Raw genomic sequence first — 22,363 nt, 5'->3', positions numbered from 1 at the left:
AACCTAAGCACTGGTCTCCACAATGCACTTAAGGAACATGGTGTCATCCTTCACATAGGCGTGCTTGGGGGACTGTAGTCTGCTGAGAGGGAAGAAGAGTGGGCAGCCACTGGCCACATTGGTTTCACTCTGGGGCCGTTGGAAGGATGCTGAGGTCAGGTCAGGCCGAAAGGCGTCGATGGCATGCTCACGGTTGTTCTGGTCAAGTAGCATGAAGGTGACCTGCAGGGAAGATGGAACGTCAAGCTTACAGGTCCAAGTGTGGATTTATCATCTGTGTAACCCTGGACCCTCAGCTTAGACTGGTGAGGACTGGGGCAGTGGGGGCGGGCTGGCCTATGATTAGGGATCAGACCATCTATGTAGTAGGAGTAGGAGATCTGGGTGCCACAGAATCCATTTTGATTTCGCTGTTAGGGTTAAATGGGGGTGACAGCATTGGCAAGGAGCCTACATTCAATAACCAGTAACTCCCCTCTGGCTCTGACATTACTGATTCATCAAGTACTGCTGGGACCTCCAGGGGCAAAACAGAAGGGAGGAGCTGGCAGACCCTCTCCTCAGGACCTGCCCATGATCTGAAACCGATCTGGGGCTCCTGTTGCAAATCTAGCAGACCTGGCTCTGCCCTCAGGGAGCTAATGAATTGAAGGTGACACAAAATACCCTCTCCACTGGTCCAGACTGTTGAGAAGCCATTGTCTATGGGATGACCTTAGACTCCCCAGGGGAAGTCTGAAAACTACCCATGTCAGGGAGGCATCACTGTTTACCAGAGTGAGAGCCAGTCACTGGTATTTAAAAATCTCCTCAGCACATTGGAGACCGGCTGGGCTGCTGCCTCACATCCAGACCAACTTGGCACTGCCTCCTTACCCTCCTCCTGTTTTCCTTCATTTCCCTCTACCCCAGATGAGTCTGGTATTGTTGACCCCACTGGCCAGTTCACTGGCACAGAATGCCTTCTGCTGGCAATCCTGCCTTGAAGCTAGCCATAGGGCACCTCCTCTCCTTCCAGAGTTTTCCTTATTCTCCTCATCCTGGGAATTTCCCTTGGGAGCACTCAGTCCAAGCATTTCAGCTGGACCAGACCTGGAAGGGGGAGCACTCAGCCCCTCATTTTATAAAAGACCAAATATTATTCCAAACCTAATTCCAAATTGGAGTCAAGTTAGTGTCATTTCCTCCCTATATGAGTAAGAACAGAGAGGGCAAGGGGCTTGCTCCATGTCACACAGCTAGTTCCCACAGAGGCCAGGACTGGGACCCAGGCTCCATGATCTTCCTCCCCATTTCCCTGAAGGGAAGTTCACACCTTGTTTCGGAAAGGCCAGGACAATAGGGCATCATATTCCCCCCTCATGATGACGATGAAGAGAGATAGGTGGGTCCTCTTTCCTGTCCCGTCCCCATTCAGGTAAAGCCGAAGGCACAACTTGTAACCATACTTGGCAGTGTAGAAAGCTGAAATAAGGAAGCTAGAGTCAGCACAGAGAGGCAGCTGGGAAGTGCAAGGGAGGAAACTGGGACCCAATGGTTAGGCCCAAGGTCAGTGGCTCAGAACTAAAAAGCTGGGGCGAGAGCTTGGTGATCTTCTCCATTACAAAGTACCAAAGAGCACAGGTTCCCTGGGATCATCCAGCCCAGTGCTAGCTATTGGAATCTTTCGGAGGACTTGCTAAAGGCCATCATTTCTGATTCAGTAGAGTTGCCTAAGGACTTGGATTTACACTTCTGACAAGTTCCACAGGGGAGGCGGATGTGTCTGTCCTGGGACCACACTTTGAGAACCACTGATCTAACCTGCATTTCAGTCAGGAAGCCAAGCCCAGGACAGAGAAGTAGCTGACCAAGGTCTCAGTGTGTTGGGGCAGAGCCAGGAGTAAAGACTAGACCACCTATCTACAAACAGTGCTCTTTTTCCTGCCACCCTCAGTCAATTGATTGATGTCCCCTAGGAGCTGGTGGAGAGGGGGACAGCTCAGTCACTGCCAACCTTTGCTAAGGCCCCAAGGGCTGAAATATCTTGAGGTGATTAAGTACAGGGACCCAGAGGTCCTCTCTGGGCAGCTGAGAGGGCTGTTCTGAGGGTGGGTTCTGGCAGCTGGTACCACAGAGAACCTCTGGGAGGGTAGGCTGACTCATCTGGCTGTTCTGAGGGTGGGTTCTGGCAGCTGGTACCACAGGGAACCTCTGGGAGGGTAGGCTGACTCATCTCTGGCCCTTATGTTTTGGGAAAACAGGAAGCAAGAGGCACTGCTTGCTTTTGCCATCTTTAAAAAAGATCTACACATGGCATGTGAGCCTCTACTGCATGAAGAGAGCTGCCCCACAGATGGGAGAATGCTGCCCCTGCAGGAAGGGGATCTGGGGTGGAACCAGGACCCTCTGCCTCACTGTTGGCCTGCAGAAAATCAAGAGGGGAGGGAAGGGGAACAATCCCAGCTCTGCTGCTTTTGGATGTATTGGAGAAGTGAGAGACATAAAAGGAATAATGGAGAGGCAGATGTGGGAGGTCCTTACAGTCCTCCTCCTCCATTCTTGTCCTTCTGGTTCACTTAGACCATGTAGGTCTGGGTCCTGGGTCCCTCTCAACATGCTGTGCAGCAAGACTTAGGAGTTCTGGGCCTCAGTTTGCTGTCTGCAACAAGAAGTTGAGACAACAGGAGCCTTGCAAAGATTTGCGCATTGCATGGCCAGTGGTCACCCATATGGCATATGGTACTGCCATATACTGATGTGCACACATGGGTATTTCGTAGTTGTTACGAATTGGGCTGCTAACCTCAAGGTCGGCAGTTTGAAACTGCCAGCTGTTCCGCGGAAGAAGATGAGGCTTTCTGCTCCCGTAAAGATTTACAGCCTCGGAAACCCTGTGCAGGTTCACTGTGAGTCAAAACTGACTCCATGGTACTTAACAACAACAACAACATATACACTGCTGTATAAACATATACCAACTAATTAGGAGAATCATTTACTGAATAATTACTTCACAGCAGACATGGGGCCAAGCCCAGGGACAGAGAAATGAATGAGACTTTGCCTTGATTTACACAACAGGCATCTTTGAGGGACACAGTTATACACATTGTGTTCTCCCCTGTCTTAGCTCACCAGCTCCGAGAGCAGGGCTCCCCTGTGAAAATCATCATCTGTATTCCTTTCCTCGGTACAAAGCTTTGGTGATTTGCACTTTCTTTTACATCTAGTATCTCCATGAGGTAAATATTTTTATTCCATTGCAAAATGACATTGGAGCTCAGGGAGGTGAAACAGCTTGCCCAGGTTCCGACAGTCCAATAGCACATACATCGCTGAGTGGAGACTTGAGCCCAGTTCTTTGGGCCTACAGCTCAGCACTCCTTCCCTTCCCACCTTCCACAGTCCCAGTACAATCGCTAGCCTGAATGGACATTGGCCTTATGGGATATAGGGCAGCTATTGCAGGGTTTGTTGGGCCCAGTGGGGCCTGACTCCCCTAGCCGGTTTCTGTGCCCTTGGGGAGGTGTTACCTGGGGAGAAGAGGCTGATGGTTCTGCCACAGGCTGACTCATGACACCGCCGGGTGACATTGGTGATCTTCCACAGGAAGGTGCCATCGAAGGAGGCTTCCTCCATGAGGTTGAGACACTGCTCCAGCTTGCTCAGGGCCTGGTCTTTCTGGGCCAGGGTCTGCTGCAACTCCACCACCTGCAGGGAAGCCGAGTCAGCCAGGGTTGCTAGCAGCCGGTTTGGCGTGGGGATCAGAGGGGATAGCAAGATATGGAGACAGCCCTGCCCAAAATATGCCCTGCTGACCATGCAGCATGCTCAGCACATGCTTTAGCCTTTGTACATGCTGCTCTCTCTGCCTGGAATTCCTTTTCCTTCCTTCACCACTGGCCAACTTCTATTCATCCATCAGGAGTCCACTTCATAGAGCTCTTCCTCTGGGAAACTGTCCTAGGCCAGCTGGTCACTTTTGTCTGTTCTCATACAGCTCTTAGCATGATTTATGAGTATACTTTTCTGCCTTCTCTGCCAGATGGTCCCCCCTACCTACTGAGAGGGCTGGCCATGCTCATGTCTTCTCTCTCCATGCTTTTCATAATATGTGGCATGTAAGAAGAGAAGCAGGATGCTTGTTGAAGAAATGAAGACATAGTCACTGCCCTCAGGGAGCTGACCTTCTAATTGGGACAAGTGCCACATAAAAAAGGCTTTATTTGGTCATTCAAACTCAGCACCTGGCCCTTGGTAGGCGGCTGTCCTGTCTGCAGGGAACCTCCAAAGCCACAAATGTGTGCTTGAATGTGCTCAGGTAGGGAAGCTAGGAGTGCAGGTGTGGTTGGTGCCCTTAAAGAACATTTCATCCCTTCTTTGCTGATGGGGATGCTGAAGCTTTGCGAGGAAAAGTGACTTGCTCAGACAGGTGGAGCAAATAGGATAAAAATAGGACTGTTAACTGCAAGGTCAGTGGTTCAACACCCCCAGCAGATCCTTGAAACCCTATGGATCACTATGAGTTGGAACTGATGCAATGGCACTTAACAACAACAACTCAATATGAGACAATGGTGTACTGTTGCTACACAAACAAGCAACACCGACATAGCGACTGGCTACATTAATAAAAATAAATGCTCTGGGAGGGCAGTTGTTCCTAACCACAAGCTGTCAGGTAAGTGGGAGCACACTCTGAGCCTGCGAAATCCTTTAGAGACTGAGCCCGAACACACGAGGACAGCATGAGATGCTGGGCCCTGACAAAGGGTGAGGGCAATGGGCATTGAGTGAAAGGGAGGAGACACTCAGGTAGGATACAATTCTGTCCCCGCTGAGGGGTCATCATGGGGACTAGAAGGCTCTGAGGGGCAGGTTCAGGAACAGTGCAGGGAAGACACAGGGAGGTAGATTTTAACTTTGTGTAAGAAAGAAGTTTCTAACAGTGAAACACTTGAATAGAAGAATGAGCTGCCAGGCAAGTGAGTGGCCTATAGCAGGCGAAGTACTGGATGTGAGGGGCTGACCTGGACTGACAGGCTGACTCAGTGCTCTCTCTGGAAGGAGAGATGTTTTGACGTGGGTAGAGGGGGTGGGGGGGAAATGAATACTGTCAATTGGGAGGAAGGCCCTTCTAGTGCTCTAGAGATCAGTGGGGTGGAGAGACTCCAGCACAGACACTGAAGGCAAGCTTGCTCCCGTGCTTACCCTCTGCTCCAAGCTCAGGATGCGCTCGCAGTCCAGCTGGCTCTGATGGATGGAGGCAGCCAAGGCCAACTGGGAGCCCTCCACCTCCTTATTGAGGACGGCGACGATGTTCTCAAACACGCGCAGCTTCTCTTCCAGCTCAGCTAGGAGCTTCTCCTTCATGAAGTGCTGTAGGGCCAGCTCCTCCTGGCCCTCGGAGCAGGGTGCCCGGTAACAGTCCACCTCCAGGTCCCCGGCCACCTCCACAGCCGCCTGCAGCTGTAGGTCTGACAGGTTCCGCTCCAGGGCCATGGGTCCAGATCTTTGGCTAGAGTCCAGCTGGGCCTTCCACTGTTTCATCAAGACCAACAGCAGGTTTAGGTGGGAGGCCTGGGAAGTGGCCTCGTGCTCCTGCACAGACTGTGGGCTTCCCTGCAGAGAGACAGCAGGGCTGGTCAGTGCCAACAGAGAAGGTGAGGCAGGAACAAGGAAAAGGCGAGCACTACTGGTAGCGTAGTGGTTACGAATCGGGCTGCGAACCTTAAGGACAGCGGTTCGAAACTACCAGCCGCTCCGCGGGAGAAAGATGAGGCTTTCTACTCCCGTAAGGATTTACACCCTCGGAAACCCTGTACAGGGTCGCTATGGGTCGGACCCGACTCGATGGCACTTAACAACAACAACAACACATCAAAGATTACCAGGGAAAGTCAGACCCACTCACCCAGCAAAGGGAAGGGAGCAGTGTATGCAGCCTGGCGAGGGAGGGATAAGGTGCAAGGGGAGAAGTGGGGATTCAGGGCATCCCAGTCTTCAAAGCAGTGACCCTGCCCTGTCCTTGAGCGCAGGATGGTTCAGAGAGAGACAAAGGGTTATTTTAGGGCCCTGATGGTGCAAATGGTTAAGTGCTTGGTTGCTAACCTAAACGTTGGCAGTTTGAACTCATCCAGTGGTTTTGAGGGAGAAAGACAGGCAAACTGATTCTATAAAGATTCCAGCTAAGAAAACCCCGTGGGGCAGTTCTACTCTATCACATAGGGTGGCTATGAGTTGTAATTGATTCCATGGTACCTGACCACAGCAGTAAATACCAATGCGTAGGTGAGACATGAAGAACTTCTAAGAGTACCAAGATGACTTAACAGTGGGATTTGTTTTCTTGGGAACATCCAGGGGAGTGGCTTGACATCATGGAGGGGCTGAGTGGAGAGATCTGTGACTTTAGAGGACAGACATTTTTCACACTCAGATGCTTACCTTGAAGGAACAGCCAACACCTGCAAAGGGGCACCCAGCTTGAGCCTCAGTTCCATCGGGGGGGTCCTGGAAACAAGAAGCAAGTCACTGGATGCTGCTGGGATCCCTGCAGAGCACCAGGATTCACCAGGGTAGGCACCAGGCTGGGCTACCAGAGGCTCAGGAAGCTCTCCATGCCTTCTTATGGGTGCTGGGCCCATGATGGTTATCTCCGTCCCACGGAGCCACACAGAGACATGGGGCTCAATGAGAAGGCTGTGAGTTCCTTGTGGAGAGCCATGGTTTGGGTGTCAGGAGATTTGGGTTGTAATCCCAGTTTAGTTTGCTCACCTCTATGGGCCTCAAAATCCTCATTGGTACTTTGTCCTATGCTGGGTGACTAATGTAAGAAAACAGATGGGGGGATACCTGGCAAACTAGAAAAGTTCTGGTTCGTGATTTTTAAAGTTTACTCTTAATAATACCAAAACCAAACCCACTGCTACTGAGGCAATTCTGACTTACAGTGACCCTAACTACACAGGGTTTCTGAGACTGTAAATCTTTACTGGAGTAGAGTGCCTCATCTTTCTCCCGTGAAGTGGCAGGTGGGTTTGAATTGCAGATCTTGTGGTTAGCAGTCTAGTGCTTATCCTACAGTGTTACCAGGGCTCCTTTTAATAATAATTATATATTTTTCATTTTAGTTGTGTGACCTTGAGCAAGCCATTCCTTACTAAGCTTGGTTTCCTTATCTGTAAATATGGAAAGTACTTCTGACACTGACCATCCCATTTGTGAGGATTAACTAAAATGCATGAAGAGACACTTGGGAACTGTAAAGTGCTGGACTCCTGTTGAAGACAACTGCCATGACTAGCTACTTCCAGGAAGTCTGTGTAAGACAAGGCTCTGAGCTTTGAGGAGATTTTCATTGTAGAGGTCATGGGCTAGATCTAGACCTCTACTCCCCTCACCTTTTTTTTTTTTAGTCTCCTGCCCCACCCTCTGCTTACCACAGGCCAATTTTAGGCACTTTCTAGAACCTTGTGATCACTTTGCTAGTGAACTAGGCATCTGGGGACTCTGTGAGGGTCACAGTCATGGTCCTAGTGTGAAGGGAAGTAGCCAGCACAGAGTAGACACCTGGGATTCTCTTAGTGTGAGTGACTGTCTCCCTCCCTGAGACTCATGGGGTCTCTCCTCACAATTCCTATCTGCACCCCTCCTTGGCATCCCATCCTGAATGGAAGCATGCCAGCCCCACACCTCTTTTTTCCCCTTCCAGGGGATGTACACCCAAGACCAATGACACAAGGTGCAACTTGACAGTACTGTTAGTCTGCCCACAGGCCTGAAGTGTTGAGAAAATGTTTCCATGGCTACATTTCCTCTTGGGGCCCGTTACAAGCCTGTGGGGTAGACAGGCTAGGTTTTTTTGTTCTCACTTTACTGATGAAGAAACTGAGGCTCAGAAACATTATCAAACCAAACCCACCGCCATGAGTTGATTCCAACTTATAGTGACTTCATATAGGGTTTCTGAGACTGTAAATCGTAAGGGGAGCATGACTTCATATAGGGTTTCTGAGACTGTAAATCGTAAGGGGAGCAGACAGCCTTATCTTTCTCCCACAGAGCCGCTGGTGAGTTTGAACCACCAACCTTGTAGTTAGCAGTCCAGTGCTTTCTTAACAGCACCACCAGGACTCAGAAAGGGATAGGAATTTGCCCAAGGACGCTCAACTAGGAAGCAGCATAACAGGGCTGTTTCCACACCATCTCCCTATGTCTCGTCAAGAATAAATTCAGGGGAGAAAAATATATATCCAGAAAAGGGCATGTAACCAGAATACATAAAGAACTCTTATGGCTGGTTGGTTGTATGTCATCGAGTTGGCTCTGACTCAGTGACCCTTTATAGGGTTTCCAAGGCTGTAAATCTTTATGGTAGCAGAAAGCCTCATCTTGCTCCAGAGGTGTAGCTAATGAATTTGAACTACTGACTTTGTGATGAATAGCCCAATGTGAGTAACCACTACATCATAAGAGCGCCTCAACAAGAAGATACACAACCTGATTTTAAAGATGTACAAATACTTCATAATGGGAGATATATGAATGACAAATACGTTCATGAAAGATGCTAAACATCCACAGTCATCAGCAAAATGCAAATTAAAACCAAATGAGATACCACTAGAGTCCTGGTGTGGCACTGTGGGTTAATGAGCCAGACTGCAAAGCCGTTTGAACCATAAGGTCGGCAGTTCAAACTCACCAGCTGCTCCTTGGAAACCCTATACAGGGTCGCTATGGGTCGGAATCAACTTGACAGCACTCAACAACAACATCCACTTACTAGAATGGCCAAAATTAAAAGACTGACAATACCAAATGTTGGTGAGCATGTGAAACAACTGGAACTCTCAAACATTGCTGCTAGGAGTACAAAGTGGTACAGACACTTTGGAAAAATCTATGAAAGTATCTTATAAAATTAGACATACACTTACCATACAACCCATAAACTCCACTCCTAGGTATTTATCCAGGAAAAATTAAAACATGCCCACACAAAGATGAGTATGTGGATACTCATTACAGCTATTATGGAAAAAAAAACAAACCAACAAAACGCCCCAAACTGGAAGCAACCCAAATGTCTATCAATCAATTGGAGAACAGACTAACAAATTGTCCTATATCCATACTATAAACCATGCACTGCCACTAAGTATACTGTGACTCATAGCAACCCTATACAGGATCTGAGACCATAAATCTTTATGGGAGCAAATAGCCTTATCTTTCTTTCCCAGAATGGTTGATGGGTTTGAACAGCTGACCTTGTACTTAGCATAGCAATGCCTAACCCACAGCAACACCAGGGCACCTTATTCCCTTATCCATACTACGCTGTTGTTGTTAAGTGCTGTTGAGTAGGCTCCAACTCATAGAACATTACCAATCAATCAAATGGAATAAAATTCTAATACAAGCAATTGCATGGATGAATCTCAAAGACACTGTGCTAAGTAAAGTAAGCCAAACACAAATAATGGCATTCTGTGCGACTGTATTCTTATGGATGCTAGAAAAGGCAAAATGATAGTGACAGAAGTGCATCAGTTGTTGCCTGGGCCTGAGTTTGGTTGAGGGGACTGGTACCACACAGAGGCACCAGGACCCTTTTTCAAGACCCAAGGTTACATATATTCTCTGGTGGTGGTAGTTACATGCCATGGAGTTAGTTCTGACTCACAATGACCCTGCATAGATAGGGTTTTCGAGGCTATAAATCTTTATAGAACAGAAAGTCTTATGTTTTTCCTGTGGAACCACTCATAGTTTTGAACTGCTGACCATTAGATTAGTAACCTGACTCATAACCACTATGCTACCAGAACTCCTTAAATATATTTATATATATTTACTAACATTCATCAAATTGCACATTTAAAATAAGTGAATTTTATTACTTGTAAATAAAATCTCAATTTTAAAGAGTTTTGCTATTAAACAAAAGAACAATGATATGGGGTGTTATGAAGGACGATTTAGAGGGAAGGAGAGACAGAGTTCTCTGGGGCTGATCAAATACAAGCCACACAAGTTATTATTCTTTAACAGGAAAATAAGTGGTGATCTGTGGGCTCAATGAGCACATTTGGTTTGGGACACAGATCACAGGCCAGCAAAGCACCTCCTCACAAACTGCCCTGGGCTTTAGGGACAAGATGTTCCTAACAAAGAACAGAAAACAGATGTTTTATGGAAGGGAGGTGGGGAGGGTAGAGAGTGGCCTGGGCAGGGAGACCATGCCTCACCAGCTTTGGGGTACCTGGGTGTTGCAGCCTCTCCTAGCAGGTAGCATAACGGGAGAGCCCTGTAGGGCTAATACCTCATGTGGGCCTGAGTACTGGACAAACAGACTTGGGGTGTCACCTCTCAGGCCCTAACATTCCTTTCAATCCATGATTTGCATCATCTGCATTTCTAAGGATTCAGTAATAGCTTGAAGTGAGAGTCAGAATGGGGATAAAGGCAAAACCGATCAAACTCTAAGGGTGGGATTCTAGAATCACGCTGGAGGTGGAGGGGGTGTGATGTGGGTAGTTCAGCCTTCCTGGTGCTGTGTGTGCAGTAAGTCTGCTACTGGGTGTGGGTGTAAGGTCACCCTTATTATGATGCCAATATGGGTGTGAGCTGTGCCCAGTATCAAACCTGATGGAGAACTGGGCAGGGTGATTATGGAGATGCCTTCAGAGGCTTCGGTGGTCAGCCAGGTCACTCTAAGTCCCATCATCTGTCTTTTCATTCCTTAGAGTGCCGTAGGGGCTAAGGGCCAGGGCTCTGGAACCATCTGTGGAAGGTTCAAAGCCTGTTTCTATGTGGCCCTGGGAGAATTATTCGCTTCTCCATGTCTGAGTTTTCTCATCTGCAAAGTGAGGATGATAATAGCACGTTGGAGTCCTGGTGTGGTGCTGTAGGATCAGCTCTGGACTGCTACTCATAAGGTTGGCAGTTCAAACCTACCAGTCACTCCTCAATAACCCTATACAAGGTTACGACGAGTAACCGACTTGATGGCACTTAACACCATTAACAGTAGCACCTTCTTATAGCGTTACTTGTACTAAGAGGATTGAATGAAATCATATATGGAGGTACGGTATTAACATTAGTGACTGCTATGACATGTCTCCACAACAGGGATGGATTATTTTAGCATTCCGGAGGGCAGAAATCTGAACGTCAAGGACCTTATTCTCTTCCTAAGAGGGAATCTGTTCCTTCCTTTTCCCCTGCATTCCGTGCCTTAGCACCATAGTCTCCATTTTCCAAAGTCAGAGACTTCCAATCTTTGTCTCTCACTGTGACTCTCCTGTGTCCCTCTCATGTTGTTGTTGTTGTTAAGTGCCGTCGAGTTGGTTCTGACCCATAGTGACCTCGAACAGAGTTTCCGAGGCTGTACATCTTTACGGGAGCAGAAAGCCTCATCTTTCTCCCACGGAGCAGTGGTAGTTTCGAACTGCTGACCTTGCGTTTTGCAGCCCAATTCGTAACCACTAGGCTACTAACGACCCTATATTTAGAATACTAATTCAGGATAATCTCCCCTTCTCAAGATGTTTAATTTCATCATATCTGCGAAGCCCCTTTTGCCATGTAAGGTAACATTCATGGGTTCAGGGTATAAGGATGTGGACATCTTCGGGGGGGCATTATTCTGAATAACAAAATTCTCAATAAATGTTAGTTATTATTATTACCATTAATATTATTAGTATTATAATTCCTAAGGTTTAAACACTGCTTTTGTGGCATCTTTTTTTTTTCTAATGGATGTATCTCATTTATTCCTCACAGCGCCAACTCTTAATTACTCAGCCTATAGAACTCCATTTTCCCATTGGATCCCCTCTGGGGATCCCTAAAAATGTCTTAGTCCCTAAAAATGTCTTACAGAGGACTTACTAAGTCCCTAAAAATGTCTTACAGAGGACCTTATTATTTTTTAATGTTATCTCATAGGACTCTCACAGCAGTATTTTTTGAGGTAGGCAGGGCTGGATTAGCTTCATCTTGATACAAATGGCTGAGCAAATGGCTTGCTCAAGGTCACACCATGCTTGTGAGCTGAGAAGCCAACCAAATCTATGTAGTTATGTGCCCTATGTAGTTATGGGGCCTGCCACTGTCTCAGCACCTCTGTCAGCACAGGCCCATTGGAGGATGCTCACACACTCTGACGAAGCGGTTCAGCTTTGAGTTTTTGCTTCCCTCCTCCAGGTAGGAAAGCCAACGCTCGGGGGTGAATGCAAGTTTGGGGCTACGGTGAGGTAGGGTGCAAGGGCCTAAAGTCCACATCCAGGATCCCTTCTTCCCACCAAAGTCTTCTCATTGGCCAAAGGGTGCTTCATCGGAAGCCAACGGTGGAGGCTCAGGTTGCAGAGGAACAGGGATCGGTCCCGGGCCAACTCTGCTGTGCATCCCAAGCAGCCCCTGTATGAGTGCCCCACTGCTTGGAAACTGCTGAAAATAAAATGCGCAGTGGAATTTCCTCTGAGGGGAAAAAAACAGAGAAAATAAAATCACTACCCTTAGGGAACACTCGTCCTGCTGTCTGTGTCCAAGAAGTCTTGGTCCTCAGGAGTGGTGTTCCCAGATATCCTGGGTATCCAGGGCCCTTTGTGATGGGGTCAGCAGAGTGTCCCAGAGTGAGGATCCTGCTTGGGAATCCATCAGCCTCTTAGAACATAAGTATTAAGAGGGTGCCAGGAGCTCTGGGGCATGCCAGGCACTACATCTGTAGCTGGGCTGGGTAGAGGCCAGCAGAGGTTTGGAAGCCTTGGGACCATTTTTGCTCACACCTTTGTTGGCACTTTGAACTCTGGGAGTGGACCTGGTCAGTCAGTATATCTCTGACCACCGGTTCCTGCTCTTCTCTGTAGCTAGGCTACGTTCTTCTCCACCAACCTCTGCTCAGCTCTGCTGTCATCTCCTCTAGGAAGCCTGTCTCATCCTCCTGGTTGAAGGACTGCTAGGGGGCAAGAGGCTGACTTATTCTTTGTGCTCCAAGGGGGACAGATTTCAACTCAATAAAAATAAGGAGGCAAAGGGTGTACAGAGTTCTCCCAAGTTGGCAGTAGTCACTTCATGGAGTAATGGGTTTCTTGTTGCTATTAAGTTAGGACACAAGACTGCCTGGCAGGAAACTGGCACAGAATGGAAATTGGATTAGATGGCTTAAACCCTGTTGTTTTCTGATTCTAGAGTAAGTTTTGCCATTATTTTAAGCCACTGACGTCAGATATCAGGTTTCTTTTTGACCTTCTTGAATAGGACTCAGAGGAAAGAGAATGAAAGAAATAATCCCACTTGTGGGGTCTCAGGCAGCCAATTTAGATTTAAATGTCAGTTTCCAATCTTACTTCACTGTCACTTCTAAAGGAAGGTGGTTCCAGGCAAGAGTTAATCTCCCACTTGTTAAATGCTGTCGAGTCAGTTTTGACTCATAGCAACCCTGTATAGGGTTTTTGAGGAGCTACTGGTGAGTTTGAACTGCTGACCTTGCAGTTTAAACCAACTTTTTGGTCCAGTGTTACCCTACAGCGCCAACCAGAATTCCAATTTGTTGTTGTTAAGTGCCGTCAAGTCGATTCCGACCCATAGCGACCCTGTATAGGGTTTCTGAGGAGCAGCTGATGAGCTTGAACTGCAGACCTTTGCAGTTCAAACAGCTTTGCAGTCTGCCGCATTAACCTACAGTGCCACACCAGGACTCCAGGATTCCAACTGTTAGGTGCCATTGAGTTGGCACCGACTCATAGCGACCTTATGCACAGTAGAACGAAACAATGTCCGATCCTGGGCCAACCTCACTACTGTTGCCACACTTGAGTCCATCGATGCTGCCACTTGGCCAATCCATCTTGTTGGGGGTCTTCCTCTTTTCCTTGACCCTCCATCTTACCAAACATGATGTCCTTCTCCAGCGACTGGTCCCTCCTGACAATATATCAAAAGTATGACAGACGAAGTTTGACCATCTTGGCCTCTAAGGACCACTCTGGCTGCACATCTTCCAAAACAGATCTATTGGTTCTTTTGGCAGCCCATGGAACTTTTAGTATTCTCCTCCTACACCATAATTCAAAGGCATCAATTCTTCTACAGTCTTCCTTATTCACTGTCCAGCTTTCGCATGCATATGAGGTTATTGAAAATACCAGGGCTTGGGTCAGGCACACCTTAGTCCTCAAGCTGACATCTTTGCTCTTCAACACTTTAAAAAGTTCCTGTGCAGCAGATTTGCCAAATGCAATATGTCGTTTGATTTCTTGACTGCTGCTTCTGTGAGTGTTGATAGTTGATCCAAGAAGAATGAAGTCCTTGACAATTTCAATCTTTTCTCAGTTGATAAGAATGTTGATTATTGGTCCAGTGGTGAGCATTTTTGTTTTCTTGACATTGAGATGTAATTCATACCTAAGGCTGTGCTCTTTGATTTTCATCAGTAAATGTTTTAAGTCCTCTTCACTTTCAGCAAGCAAGGTTGTATTATTTGCATATCACAGGTTGTTAATGAGTCTTCCTCCAATCTTGATGCCATGTTTTTCTTCATAGAACTCAGCTTCTCGTATTATTTGCTCAGCATACAGGTTGAATAAGTATGGTGAAAGAATACAACCTTGTCGCACACCTTTCTTAATTTTAAACCATTCAGTGTTCCCATGTTCTGTTCGAACAACTGTTTCTTGGTCCAGGTACAGATTCCTCATGAGTACAATTAAATGTTCTGGAATACTCATACTTCACAATGTTGTCCATAGCTTGTCATGATCCACACAATCAATAGCCTTTGCGTAGTCAATAAAGCACAGGTAAACATCTTTCTGATATTCCAACTAGGTCACCATTAATCCCTTTCATATCTGCTTCTCACATGGGTTAATCACCCCTGGCTCCAGGCACTTCTTAGGGGGTATTACTCTAATGACGTCAGGGGATGAGGATAGCTGATAAGCAGATGGCATGGAAAGTGTGTTTAAGGATGAGCGCATTTCGGTGGTCTCCAGCCCTGTCCCTGTAATGCCTCTACTTCCTAGGCTCCCCAGATGCAGACAGATTTAGAGATTACCACATATGTTAAGTACTGACATAACCAGCTGCTTTTCTCTGGTCAAAAATCCAAGCTGGAGGAGGGTCTGGGATTTCCACTGTGTGACTTGGTGCACCACACTTGGTGTGGGGACTTGGCCCCAATATTTTACTATTTAGAGTGTTGACTGCATTTGGCGGGGTAACATCCCACTCCATAACCCGATACCAAGCCCTAACCAAACCTGGTGCCATTGAGTCTGACTCATAGCGACCCTGTAGGGCAGTGTAGAAATGCCCCATAGGGTTTCCAAGGCCCTAAACCTTTAAGGAAGCAAGCAGACTACCATATCTTTCTCTGGTGGAACAACTGGTGAGCTTGAACTTTGAACCTTTTGGCTAACAGCCAAGTGCTTAGCCATTGTGCCACCAGGGTTCCTTTTTATAGCATGATAGAGGCCTGAATCCAATTAATCACTTGAAGTAGCAAGTTTCAAATTGTGTTTTGCAGGGCCCTATGCCCTTGGGGTCTGGGACTGGGGGAAGACATGGGGGCAATTCAGAGGGCCAGGCTCTAAGCTACCCTTTAATCGGGCCTGTCTACATTTATCTTATTTCATTTTAACAAAGTTGAAAATACTAAAACCATTGGATTAAGGATATTTAAATACATTTTAGCATTAATATCTAGAATTTGTATAATGAACGCGTATCACTTTTGGTAAGAGGAAAAAGAATAAAACAACTTTAAAAACCATTAGCCCTACAATATTTAAGTGGTCAGAGAACTTAGAGAACATGTGCTCCTCCTTCGTTTTGCAGGTGAAGCACTGAAGCCCACAGAAAAGAATGGGTCTGCTCAAGTCTCACAGTGCACCCACTTAGACACCCAAATGGGAGGCTTCGATGCTAGTCCATGGATCTATCAATCAGTGCTTAGTGCATTATTAAATTCCAGGAAAATGCATTTGATCTTTACTATTAACCCCTTAAAGGGGATTATGAGCTAGATTGCTAACTGCAAGGTCGATAGTTTGAATCTCCAATCGCTCCTCAGGAGAAAGATGAGGGTTCTATTTCCTTAAAGATTTCCAGCCTTGGAAACCCTATACAGGATCACTCTGAGTCAGAAACGATTGGTGGTGACCCATAAGCCACCCCACCCCCACCATTCATCCCTTAAGGAGCCCTGGTAGTGTTGTGGTCTAAGTGGTAGGCTGTAACCACAAGATTGGTGTTCAAGCCCACCAGCTGCTCTTCAGAAGAAAGATGAGGCTGTCTGCTTCTGTGAAGATTTCCAGCTTTGGCAACACTGTGGGGCAGTTCTACTCTGTCCTACAGGGCCACTGTGAGTTTGAATCAACCAGACAGCAGAGAGTTTGGTTTAGGGCTCTATTATCTTCTAGAGGGCCTGATGGAAGAGGGACCCTCAAATCACCTCTAGGTTGGGCAGGAAATGCCCCCAAACTCTGAATGAGTGGGACTGGAGAAAAGATGGAAGAGGGAAATGTGGAGACCTGTCAACTTTGGGATCTAACAGGTGGGGAGGGAGACTCACTCAGTGTCCCTGAACCCAAAATATGGACGTCACAGGTCCTGGAGGGGTCTTGAAGAGTCAAAGTAACTTTTCATTTTACAGATGGAGCAACTGAGGTGCAAACAGCACTAGATTCATCTGGGGCCACATAACGGACTATACGGAACCACCACGGAAGCCAGGCTCCTAACCTTGACCAGAGTTTGTAGCAAGAAAGGAGTTTTAACTGAAAAGACCACATGCTTTGTAGGTAGTCCAGTGGTACACCTGGACACAGGGCAGCTTTGGCATGAAGGCTCCCTACTGGGTCTCAGGGCCCCATGTGCAAAACAAAGGCAGGATTTAGAGCAGTGGTTCCTAGACATTTAGATTCATGAACAATATAACTGTGTTTGTTTGAACTGGAGACGAGAATATAAATTGCCATCATTTTACTAAGTAAAGGCTTTCCCAAACACTCTATCATCCACTATTACCCTCATTTCATGTATTTATAGGGAAAGCATAATCTCTGAGTACAGAATCTATTCTTATGAAAAACTTAACTAGTTTCCTTATTTTCATCATTTTGCCATGAACTGGTAGGGTTAGAACAATGTGGCCAACATGTGGGAACCACTGGACTGGACAGCTAAGCTGTTGGCCAGGACTGCTCTTACCCCACCAGTTCATGACAGCTCAGAAGGGCCAAGGCTCTAAACTGTGGTACCTGATTGTTTCGTGCTTTCTCACATCTCCATTTGTTGTTATTATTAAGTGCCATAGAGTCGGTTCCAACCCATAGTGACCCTGTATAGGGTTTCTGAGGAGCAGCTGGTGAACTTGAACTGTCGACCTTCCAATTCAAGTGGACTTTGCAGTCCAACAGCACCACACCAGAACTCCCACATCTCCATAGTCATCTTGTAGTTCTAGAAGCACTGCTTGGAAGAACCCAAGAAGTAAGATGATATACCAGCCTAAGAGAATTCTCTACTTGAGGGCAGACAGCAGGGCAAAAAGACCTGTCCAAATCAGAGGTCTGTAAACCTTTTTTGTAAAGGGCAGAAAGTTTATAATTTGGGTTTTGTGGTGCAGTCTCTACTGCCATCACTTAGCTCTGTCATTATGAGGCGAAAACAGCCATAGGCTGTGTGCCAATAAAACTTTTCTTAGAGACAATGAAATCTGAATTTGATATAATTTTTACATGCTACAAAATACTATTCTTGTTTTGATTTTTCAGCCATTTAAAAATAAAAACAATCTAGTAGCAGGCCAGGTTTGGCCTCTGGGCTGTAATCTGTGGACCCTGTCATCACCCTGAATCTGTCACACATTAGCCATGTGGCTCTGGGCACACTGCTCAGCTCTGGGAACTTCAGTCTCCTGGCCTCTTATGAAGCCAATTCAGTCCAGACTGAACATGGGAGGGAGGCGCCTGCCAGGGGCTGTGTGGGCTGCAACCCACTTGGCCTCACACTGAGCAAATCTAGAGAATGGATAAATACCTTTTCCTGGTGCACAACATACCTTCTCCTGAGACAGAAGGTTTCCTGGGCTTACAGAATGGGCGTCCTCCTCTCTGCATTTGGGGCAGGTCCTATCCGCACTATTTCTGAGGAAACAAGAGCAAATTTCACTCAGTGAGACACTCGTGGTTCCCTGATGCCAACCTCTGTCCCAACAACTCCAATAGCTTAGGTGCTGCTCAGCATGGTGTGCTGGCCCACAATCCAGCAACATCCCCCTCCGAACCCCTCCGACAATTTCTGAAACCTCCAAGATTCTAAAGCTGAATATTTTTCCATAGGTTTGAAGCCAATTTACTTGGCAGCCAAACGTGAACTGGAGTTAAAATGGAGGTGATTTACAGTTTGTATTGACCCCACTTTATGTGAATATTCATTTCATTGCAGAAATAATATGTTTAATTATAGGATGCTACCCCAGTCTCAGGAGTCCTGGCATGGCTCTGTGGGCTAATGTGTCAGACTGCAAAGTCGTTTGAACTGCAAGGTTGGTGGTTCTAGCTCACCAGCTGCTCCTTGAAAAGCCTATACAGGGTTGCTATGGGTTGGAATTGACGCGACAGCACTTAACAACAACAATAAATCCAGTCTCAAGGAGCCTTGATGGCACAGTGAGTTAAGTGCTAGGCTGCTAACTGAAAGGTTGGTGATTCAAACCCACCAGTCACTCCACGAGAGAAAGATGACATAGACTGCTTATTATATTTGTTGTTGTTAAGTCCTGCTAAGTCAGTTCCGACTCATAGCAATCCTATATGGATAGGGTTTCCGAGGAGGGGCTGCAGAGTTTGAACTGCTGACCCTGTGGTTCAAACTGACCTTAACGGTTCAGCACATTACCCTGCAGCACCACACCAGGACTTCATATATTGTTGTTGTTAAGTACCGTGGAGTCAGTTCCGACTCATAGCGTCCCTGCACAGAGTTTCTGAGGCTGTAAATCTTTACGGGAGCAGAAAGCCTCATCTTTCTCCAACGGAACAGCTGGTAGTTTCGAATTGCTGACCTTGAGGTTAGCAGCCCGATTCGTAACCACTACACTACCAGGACTCCATGTATACAGTCTCAGAAATTCAAAGGAGCTGTTAGTTCAATGCTATCCTACAGAGTCACCATGAGTCAGAACTGACTCGACAACAGTGGGTTTGGTTTTAGTTTAGGCCCCAATCCCAACTGACGAAAGAAATAATGCACTAAATTGTTTTCCTAAAAATGTGAAAACATTCTAGATGCCAAACACATCTGACCCTAAGGGTCTGTATAAGAATTGTGGACCTCTGACTACATGTGGTCCTCTGAGCTTCTTCTTTTTGGTTTTGGTCTTTTATTATTTTTAGTAATCATAGATACTTGTGGTTTGTTAGCATATGAAGGGCCCTGTAGCCTGGGGGTTCTATACCAGGGGTGGGTGTCAGGTTCTGACTCAGTTGACACGCCGGGGTGGGTGTGTGTTTCTTCTCCTACATAGTTCTATTATTTATTGATTGTGAATTAGGTGGAAGTTTCCAGAACACATTGTCAGCAGGCGTGTGTGTTTTTAAAGAGCTCTCCGAGTGAGTTTGATGTACTGTGAGCACCATAATTGCGTGCTGTCCAGTTGATAACAACACATAGGCAGCCTGCAGGCTAGAGTAGAAATGCCTCATAGGGTGTCCTAGGCTGTCATCTTTTGGGGAGCAGTTCTCCTGTGGAGTTGCTGGTGGGTTCTAACTACCAGCCTTTAGGTTAGCAGCCAAGATCTCAGCCACTGGTCTGGCCTACTTTAGGGATGAGGAGGGCAAGTGGATTGGCCAAAGTAGAGAGAATCAGGAGCAAAGCTGAAGCAGAAGCTCTTGGAGCTCAGTCCCAGGCCCCTTCACTATCCCACCAGCTCCCTCCCCACCACAAAGGCCTAGGAGAACTCAAAAGAATCAGCTTACTGGTAAAAACAGAGAGGTTTTGCTCCACCATCCCTGCCTGGCCTTTCCCAGCCAGAGCTTCTCCCCTCCCTCTCTCACAACCTCCCCCTTGGTCATAATGTGTGACCTTCTCATAGGTCTGATTCAGTTCTCCCACCTTAAGCTGTAAAGTCCCAAACAAAGGTCACACAGGAGGTATGTGGGTACATGGCAGCTTAAGGAGAGTGACGTGGGCAAGTCGACCTTGCCTCTCTATTAGGCCTCAGTGTCCTCCTCTGTAAAGCAGGAGACTAATAGTACCCATCTGACCAATTACTCTGAGCAAAGAGCCTAGTAGAGTACTTGGTATACATGGGTACATAATAATTAAGGGGAGAGGCTGATGTTGACCTTGGTATTATTACACTTCTCTGATTACTTTGAAAGGAGACAAAGGCACACCTTTATCTCCTTTAAAAGGATTCTCAGCAAATGGTACAAGGCAATGGATTATATTGTAGAAAGAGATATATATGCATAACCATTTGTCATTTACTAAGAGGGTTTATATTTTTTATTAAAAGAAGTTTTTGGACATTATTGATTGGCCCTCCTAACAATTCTGTGAGGTAGAAAATAATTTTACTAGCATTTTATAGACAAGTTAGATAAGAGACATAAAACAATTTGTAACAGGTCCCCATTCTAGACAGCCTTCTCCCAAGGGAGCTGACATCTTCCTGTGGTTACTTCTCCTTCTGCTAACAGACAGAGGGACAGCATCAAGGGCTGAGAGAGAGGAAAGGGTGTGGAAACTGTGGCCCACAGAGATGAAGTAACTGGTCCAACATCACCAATGCTTCTCACCCTTGCCTCCTGTCTGCGCCTCCTCCCTGGTACCATGTCAGTACCCACCCTTTGTGCCCCGGTCCCCTCACCTCATATTCTCTGAGAGACAGGTTGTGCAGCAGAGAGCCCTGGGCTCTGATGGGTCCTGATAGACGGTGGGAGGGCACCCAAAGGGGTACTCATTCTCATCAGGGGCCGGACGGGGGCTGCTGGCTACGTCTGAAGTCATCTTAGGGCCCCAGGCTGGCCAGAGGACTTGTGTAAACTCCTCCAGATCAGGGCCCAGTCCAGTGGAGATTAGATGACAGAAGAGGTGGTTTCAGGCCTGGGCCACCCTCTCTGGTGAGCAGGGAGTCTCTGAAGACTTTATCTTGTTCTCTCTGGCTTGTGTGGTTCAACGTCACAGCTGAGTCATAGCAGGGATGGGGCAGGAATTACCCATCAGGCTGAAAAAAATCCCCTGAATGGTGACTAGAATCTTCAGGAGTGTCCAGCTATTCTTTAGTGTGAGAGAGAGCAAGAGAGCGAGTCAGAGAGAAAAAAAGAACTATGTCACAGACTTTCAGGAACCACAATTAGAGTTCCCCTGTCTGAGAACCGCAGGCTGCTAGCTACTGGCTTCCTCACCAAGGATCCCTGTGGCATCTCAGCAAAGAGCATCATGCCGTGCTGGCCACTGGCAGGCTAGAATTGCTTGATGGGGGCTCATCTCCCTGGTGGAAGTCTCTGAGGTTCTGGAAGCAGGTCCAAAGATTAATGTCCTAGGGACTTTAGTTCTGCATGGTCCAGATGGGCTGGACAATCTTACGTAAAAGTTATTTCCTCATAGTGGGTCTCAGATACATCACCTGGAAAAAAAAAGAGTTTCAACAGGTGGTCCATAAGGCAGTAGGAAGGCTTCTGCTGATCTGACCCCAGTGGGGCCTTCCTCCATGAGCCTGGGGACCATACAGGACATTTCTCTCTTTTGAAGTCCAAGCTGGCTTTCTTGCCCCAAGTCTTCAGGACCACAGACTCCTCAGGGCCCTCTCCCCACATTCCCACTCAGGAAGTCATAGTGGTCACCTACTGGAGGTCAGGCACCACCACTTCTTTGTTCTAGAAGAACAAAGCACTAAACAAGTTTAAGGTTACAGGGAGTCAGTCTCAGTTCTAAACGGAGTGGCCATGTGGTAAAGTGAACCCAGAGATGACAACTCCCGGCATGTCTACTGTGTGCTGTGGGCAATGTTTTCCCTCCTAATTCTCAGAACAACCCATTGGGGACCATCTTCTGGAGATATGAACTAGGCTCAGAAAAGCAAGGGCTGGCAAGTCAGTTGGACTCCAAATTTTTGCTGTTGCTTCCATGAAAGAGAGACAGACAAAAGCAAAGTTCTTGGTGGAACCTACAGAGCAGGATCTAGCATCTTAGCCTCTGATTTCTCACCTGCCAAATGAAGATGGTCCCCAATATATCTCCCTGCTCTGTGTCACACCAAAAGTCCTAAACTGGGGATGTTGTTGTTAGGTGCCATTGAGTTGGTTCCGACTCATAGCGACTCTGTATAGTGTTTCCGAAGAGCACCTACTTA

At 47.0% G+C, this 22,363-nt stretch overlaps 1 protein-coding gene across 1 annotated transcript; it reads right to left on the bottom strand.

The window, feature by feature from the left end:
- Positions 1-3: 3 nt before the first annotated feature.
- On the bottom strand, positions 4-21,079 carry TRAF1 (TNF receptor-associated factor 1). Its single transcript, XM_006865725.1, has 7 exons — positions 20,879-21,079; positions 18,065-18,149; positions 6,430-6,495; positions 5,194-5,604; positions 3,516-3,693; positions 1,316-1,464; positions 4-222 (listed from the first exon to the last, which is right to left on the bottom strand). Exons 1-7 carry the CDS (start codon positions 21,016-21,018, stop codon positions 4-6), a joined length of 1,248 nt encoding a protein of 415 aa, XP_006865787.1. The 5' UTR covers positions 21,019-21,079.
- Between the last annotated feature and the right edge of the window lie 1,284 nt (positions 21,080-22,363).

The sequence above is a fragment of the Chrysochloris asiatica genome, unplaced genomic scaffold (assembly GCF_000296735.1).
Source record: "Chrysochloris asiatica unplaced genomic scaffold, ChrAsi1.0 scaffold00081, whole genome shotgun sequence".
Taxonomy (NCBI): Eukaryota; Metazoa; Chordata; class Mammalia; order Afrosoricida; family Chrysochloridae; genus Chrysochloris; species Chrysochloris asiatica.
Note: the sequence above shows the minus strand (reverse complement) of the source record. Positions and strands in the feature narration are given on the sequence as shown.